This window comes from Peromyscus eremicus, chromosome 4 (assembly GCF_949786415.1).
Source record: "Peromyscus eremicus chromosome 4, PerEre_H2_v1, whole genome shotgun sequence".
NCBI classification, from domain to species: domain Eukaryota; kingdom Metazoa; phylum Chordata; class Mammalia; order Rodentia; family Cricetidae; genus Peromyscus; species Peromyscus eremicus.
This window is the reverse complement of record NC_081419.1, coordinates 84,297,314-84,304,727: the sequence shown is the minus strand read 5'-3', so window position 1 is coordinate 84,304,727 and position 7,414 is coordinate 84,297,314. Positions and strand designations below refer to the sequence as shown.

Here is a 7,414-nt window from a genome sequence, read left to right as displayed (position 1 = left end):
AACAAACAAACAAAACAAAATAAAACACAAAACAAACAGAAAGATTCCCCTCCCATCCCCCATGCCCTAAGCCAGTAAAGCAATGACAACAGCACCTTGACATTGTTTTAATTCCAACGCTATCAGAAGTTGAAAGCAGTAAAACAGAGTCCTAACAAGAACGAAGATACTTAGTGTCTAAAATGTAAAGGGAATGTTTTGGTTCAGATTTTTGTATTTTTTTTTTTTTGTTTTTTGTTTTGTCTGTTTTCTGAAAGAGGGACAGTTTATTATCAATTCACAATTAAAGCAGCATGCAATTTATTATTTTTTTTTAACTTTTTGTTTTCAATTCTTGGCAACGGCAACAAACCACAACATTATCGAGGAATGTAATGCAGACTTTTAAAGTTGTGCGCAAATGACTGTTTCCTTTCTGGTCATGGATATGTCCAATAAATAGATTGTAGAACCACTGTACTGTATAAACTTCATTTATACATGCAGTTCATAAAATTATTTTTTCTTAACTGAATAATTTACCCTGTTATGTATATATACAAATAGATAATTTTTGTCTCAATATAATCTATACAACATAAATCCACTATCTTCCCCTTTTAATGGTCAGTGTACATACACAGGAAGTGTCTATCCTTATGAATCGCCAGCCAATTCTCTTTTTGCTATCCATAGTAAGCGCCCGAACATACGACTGAGTAGTTCGGCATTGCGAGTTCCAGTGCCTTTTGTCTATACCCCTGCAGCCTTCCTTCGTGTAACCCATGGGATTACACTTGGTTTCGTAGAAATATTGCTTCAGTTGGCCTTTTGATACCGGGACTTTCTCCAGGACTGTGACCGTGCCACCTGACATGTCCACTGCAGTCTTTTTATCGGCCGCTGTGACCCACTCACTAATACTGTCACACACGCTCAGCTCCCCACGGCGGGCTGGGTCAGAGTGGCGCCGGACTCTCATAGACATGTTTGCAGCATCCAGGTAATTTTTGTATTCCTCCAGCAGAAAGAGCAGAGGAGGCTCCAAAGGCACTTGACTGCTGAGCATCACCCGGGAAGTGTACAAGTCCGCGTCCTTATGGTTTTCTTCGTTGGGCCGAACCTTCTGGTCCTCGTCCAGCAGCTCTTCGATCACATGTTCAAAAGTGTCAGCCAGTGATGTCGTCAGACCTCTCGAACCTGCCCTGGGCCCATTCACGCTCTCCAGAGTCCCATGGGTCCGCACACCTGGGTAGGCCAAGCCGCCTTGTCCATGGACGTTTGCTTCTTTCATGGGCGCAGCCTTCATGCAACCGAAGTATGAAATAACCATAGTAAGGAAAAGGATGGTCATCACTCTTCTCACCTGGTGGAACTGTGGGAAGGAAGCAGAGGCAGACACGGAACAGGTTAGAGCTTGCTTTCTCAGGGACACCACGTGGCCCATCTGGTTGTAATTCCAGACCATTCTGCAGGGTCGGGTTTTTGTTTTGTTTTGTTTTTTTATGTCTTAGTGATCCACTCCAGCTGCAGAGGACACAAATCAATGTCAGTTAGTGTGCTGTATGTGGCTCAATATAAACCAAAGACATGCAATGTTTTCCCCAAGATTTACATGTAAGCCTGAGAGTAAACGGTTTCTAAGCAAGTGAACACAATGGTGGATTCACTGCTCCCACTTCCTCCCACTTTAGCAGCTTTGGGAGTTTAATTTTTAATGATCTCTGCTCACGCTGTCACCAGAAACACAATCACAAATGTTACTAAGCAACAACTGCAAGTGGAATAGTAATCTTCCTTTCAAGTCAGCAGCACAGTCCTTGGTAGGAATGTGTGGCAGAAACAGTAGTGGCTTGAGGGCCGGATGGGTCTCTATAGCTCTGAGGAAGGAGTCTGAGCAGGAGCAGTGCAAGAAAACTGCAGCCAGAGAGCTGGGAGAGGCCTTTTGCTCCCAGAGACAATGTCATGGCATGTTTGGACCACCATGTTTTGCAGATAAGAAAGCAAAAGGCCACATAGGACTTGCCTGGTGTCATGATGAAACTTGATTAGGAACTAGAGATACCATCTCCAAAGATCTACTACATCTGAAAAGGTTTTGTTTATTTCCAAACAATTCATTTTCAATAGGTTGGTTCTAATGCTGGACCTGAGACAGGTATGAAAACAATGTATCTCTTTAGAGGAAGCTGGAGAGTCAGCACTGAACAGCATTTAAGTCAGTATCAGTGCCTCTCACATGCAGACTCTACACTCATCACACACTCAGCTCTCCCAGCCCTCTGAAGGCTCTTAGTCGAATGGCTTGTTTTGGCTAATACACAGATCTAACTGAGAAAGCTCAACTTCTCTTTATCAGAACACCTCACTCCCTTGGGTATGCATAGTGTGTGTGTGTGTGTGTGTGTGTGTGTGTGTGTGTGTGTGTGTGTAAAATGCTATTGTCATACCTTTACAAAGCTGAGTAGTGTTTTACACACTTTAGAATAGGCAGCCAGAGCTTCTTTCTGTACATTTGAAGTTTCCTACAGTCTCTTAACAGCACACCACCCAGTAAAATCTCTTGTTGTTTGCCACAATTTGGCTTTGCATCTGTAAGCATGCTCTACAAACCCAATTAAAATCAAATAACAAGCAAAATTAAAACATACCTATAGACCAAACCAAGGTTACGTCAGGTGGTGGAAGACTTCAGAATTACTTACCTGAAGCACTGTGACCCTTAGTAGTAAAGAGTAGCATCCCTCTAACTTAACATGCTAACTTTATTTCTACTTATCAGCTCTGGCACATGGACTTGTAAGGACATACACATACACCGATCGTTATGCTGGGTAAATCCACGGGAAGTATGTTTCTGCCAATGATGTATTGCTGAACACAAAAACAACCTACCTCCAGTCAATAAGACACAGTGCAGAAATGCCCAAAAATTCTAGTACTGAAAATCAAAGTTTCTATTGTCCGCTTTTGAAAGAGATAGCATATTCTAAATGAAGAGGCTTTATATCATCCCCAATACAAATTTCCTCATATATTCACCTTCAGTTTGCATAAATGGTAAACATACTCAGAACTGCTTGGACTGGAGGGACAGCTGAGCAGCGAGAAAATGGCAGCTATTATATGTGGTATCCTGAGCAGGGAGCAGAGAGAGCTTAAGCTGTGTATGCTGTGGAAATTCTCACCAAAATGGGACATTAAGGCTATCCCCAAGTCTTCAGTGGCATGAACATTCTCTTGAAGCTGCTTTTCCTTAGGAGGGCAATGCACACAACAACAGTTGCAGACTTCATATTCGTGTACAGCCTCCACACACCAACCACAGCAAGAGGATGCTCTGCATAGTGCCGGCTACTCAAGTGCAGTTAGACAGGTCGGAAAGCGAGTGAGACAACATCTCACACTCACAATCCAGGCAATGATTTGAGACTAGCACAGCACCGCTCTGAAGGAGGTTCATGTCTTCCTTCCTGAGAAGACTGGACATTCTGCCTAAAGCCTTCTCCCCTGTTCTGCACAGCATATCCACTACTTGGTAACCACGTCACCCTTAGCGAGGGGTACTGAGCCACTTGCCCCTCTGTGTCCTAGGACATTTTGTTATGTTGCTGTTTTCTATAGACTATTTTTGCAGCCCTTAGCCTAGGCATGATGAGCCAGTATCAGATTTTAAGTTACTCAGAGTAGAGTAAGGACTATTTATGCTTGCTTGCTTATATGTTTTGTACTGACTAGTAGAAGTTCAATATGAATAATTAGGTTGTCATTATTAGTAAAATATATATATATTTATATATAATCTATATAGAGAGATCTGTATCCACCTGTATCTATCTATCTATCTATCTATCTATCTATCTATCTATCTATCTATCTAGAGCTGCTTGGACCACATAGTGATTTAAGGTTAAAAGGCAAACTGGTTTGAGGAAAATGCACCTGTTTGACAATACTGCTAATAACTCAAGTTTTAGGAGTGTTTGTATCCAGTACTATTACAGAAATGGATCCTGCATGGAGATTTCTGATCTGGGCAGGTGGTACTCAAACCACTGAGAGAAACTTTTTTCCTCATATCCCAAATCCTTATTTAAGGAACTCAAGGGACTCTTATAATTTAGGCCAATGGAAGGATACATTTAAACTATTTTATGTTGGTGCATGCTTTTAATTCCAGCACTCAGGAGACAGAGACAAATGGATCTTTGTGATTTTGAGGCCAGCCTATTCTACACAGTGAGTTCCAGGCCAACCAGGTATACACACACTGTGAGACCTTATCTCAAAAATAAGTAAATAAACAAATATTTTAGTTATCTGTATCTCACTGGTGAAGATTTGCCATTATCAGCTATTTTATACTACATTTTATCAAATCTAAGACAATTTCATAAAAAACACACAAGTTTAGGGCTGGAGAGATACTCCAGCAGTTAAAAATACTTGCTACTCTTGCAGAAGACACCAGTTCCATTCCTAGAACCCACATGGCAGTTCATAACTGTAACTCCAGTTCCAGGGGATCCAATGCCCTCTTCTGGCTTCCAGGGGCACTACACATATATGGTACACATACATGTATACAGACAAAACACCCATATATACAAAATAAAAATAAATATTTTTAAAAGCCTGCCAATTTATCTTCTATTGAGAAAGAAAAACGTGCTCTCTGACTTGGCTTTTTCACTTTTGACACTGGCTTTTTTTTTTTTAAACTAACAGAGTTCTCTTAGACTTATTTGGATATAATTTATCCTACATAGGGTGCATACACAAAATAGAAAAACAAAGGAAATGGATGAAGGTGATGGAGGTATGTAATGATTGGCTAGCCAAGAATAACAAGATGATATCCACAGGAGGATACAATTCAACTTAAAATGTTGAAATTAAAAAAAAAGAAAAGGTGAATTTTAGAAGTAATGAGATGCAGATGTAATAAGCAGTTACTAAATAGCTGTATAATTTAAAATGGCTGAAGGTACTGAGGTATCTTATCTACAGAGTTTGACATTTGTTTTATTACTATTACACTGAGTCTTTTGGGGGGGGCAGGTTGAGACAGGGTTTCTCTGTGTAGCCTTGGCTATCCTGGAACTAGCTCTGTAGACCAGGCTGGCCTCGAACTCACAGAGATCCATCTGTTTCTGCCTTTCATATGCTAGGATTAAAGGTATGTACCATCACCACCTGGCCACTAATGAGTCTTTTAAAGTTATGTTTTCCCTCAGCCTTTCATGAGTTTTATTTATCTCTTTTATTTTTATCTTTCTGATAAGAAAAGTAATTAATTCTTTGTGCATTGTTCTCTCATCAATTACATAAGCAAATTCCAAGTAAACAATTGACATCTGAATATGACTTGGATTTCACTCTAAGTTTACACATAGATCTTGCTCCAAGCTGAGCATCTAAATAGATTCAGTAACTAACTAGATGCTTACACACCCAGCCCCACTCCACTGACACCCTCTAAATGGTACTTCAGCAATTCTTTCAGCCTACTTGATGAAAAAACTTAGAAAATGCTTCAAAAAGTAGCACAACAGCATGACCTTCTTTGCCTGTTTATTGTAGATTTCTTCCTATGTACCCCAGGATGGCCTTGGATTCAATCTCAATCCTCTTGCCCCAGCTTCTGAAGTGTTGGGAATATAGACATTCACCATCATGCCCAGGTTTACTTTGTTTTCTAACCATGGTTTCCTGATATTTGGGTAATTTTGGAGTTGACTGAAATGTTCAGAATAAAGTTTTATGTGAAGTTTAATGATATTTCCTGTATAGCCTTCAAATCTAGTCAGTAAAGGCATTATGCTGATGTTTCGGTTCAAACTCATCCCACCAACACCTCTTTCTCCAAGCACACTGCCACTATACTAGCCCAGTCCTTATTATCTCTCTTTTTTTTTTTTTTACTCTAATGTCCCCTCATTGTGTGGGATGCCCCTTCTGCCCTATAAACCTCCTGTAAAAACATTCCTGTATTATTCTCTTAGACAAAAACTTACGATGCCTCTGCTTCTGTTCTAATCAGGCCAGGACTTGAGGTCCTTGGTCATCACTGGAAATGATTTGATTTTCTCTGCAGACAGACCTCTCTCTTCTATACCTCTAGGAAACTAGTCTTGGTCATCCTTCACGACCTGGTTTAATCATTAAAATTTGCTATTAAAGCCGGGAGGTGGTGGCGCACGCCTTTAATCCCAGCACTCGGGAGGCAGAGCCAGGTGGATCTCTGTGAGTTCGAGGCCAGCCTGGGCTACCAAGTGAGTTCCAGGAAAGGCGCAAAGCTACACAGAGAAACCCTGTCTTGAAAAACCAATAAATAAATAAATAAATAAATAAATAAATAAATAAATAAATATAAATAAAGATAAATAAATAAATAAATAAATAAATAAATAAATAAATAAAAAATTTGCCATTAAAAACCTGCCACCTTCTCTATTACTCCAGCACACGCTGTCTTCTTTCTTCTCTTTAATTCTACATTATTACTGTATTTGGTACTTCATGTCCCCCATATCTGTCATTGACAGTACTTACTAGTTATGGCCAGTCTTTTATAAGAAAATAAGTTCTCTGAGGAAAGGGATCATGTCATATCTCTCACAATGCTCACATAGAAAAATTAAAAGTAATAATCTATAAACACTCATTTATTAAGCCAAGAGAAAGAAGGGTTCTGATGTCATTTTTTCACAATAAGACATAATTTGAATGCATTGAAAGCTTTAGTTAAATTCTTGATAAATTTTAGTATATAATATATGTATATAATCAAAAATGTTAAACTCTTAGGTTGATATTTATCAATATCAACAGCTGAAAAAATTTATCATTCATGAAAAAATTATTGAATTTTAATGGAGCAAAACATTGAGTGATTAAAAAGCAAAAAACACACTGTGCTACATACAGCTGTTTCCAGTGGATCAGTGAGTGGGAGGTTTGGGTAGTAGTCAGTGCTAATAGCAATAACAATGATAGCAAAATTTGGAATTTTTATCTTCTGGCTTTCTTTTTCATATTCTTGTAAATTCTTCAGTGAGTAATTTTATACACTATATTAGTAAGTCATAAAAGACTAATAAGGGTTCCTGTTGTGCTTTGAATATGAAATGCTCCACACAGACTCTTATGTTTAAGACTCAGTCCTCAGCTGGTGCTATTTTGGGAAGTGATGGGGACTTTAGGAAGTAGGGTCTTAGTACAGAAAGCAGTCAGTGGGCACACTGGAGAAGCATACTTTGTCCCTGGCTCCTTTCTCTTTGTTCTCTGGCTGTCACAGGCAAAAAGCTTCCCTCCACTATGCCCATCCCCTCCATGCCAGCCATTTCTTTCACCATGTCCACCCCCTCCATGCTTGCCATTGGTTGAAACCTCTAGTAAATCTTTCCTCCTTTCAACCTTTTCTCTGATGGCA

At 39.5% G+C, this 7,414-nt stretch overlaps 1 protein-coding gene across 1 annotated transcript in view; it reads right to left on the bottom strand.

The window, feature by feature from the left end:
* Positions 1 to 582: 582 nt before the first annotated feature.
* Bdnf (brain derived neurotrophic factor) overlaps positions 583 to 7,414 on the bottom strand; it is a 29,833-nt gene continuing 23,001 nt past the window's right edge. Inside the window, 1 exon segment of the mRNA XM_059259475.1 lies at positions 583 to 1,354. Within this exon segment, the coding sequence (XP_059115458.1) occupies positions 587 to 1,354 (768 nt within the window). The 3' untranslated portion in view covers positions 583 to 586.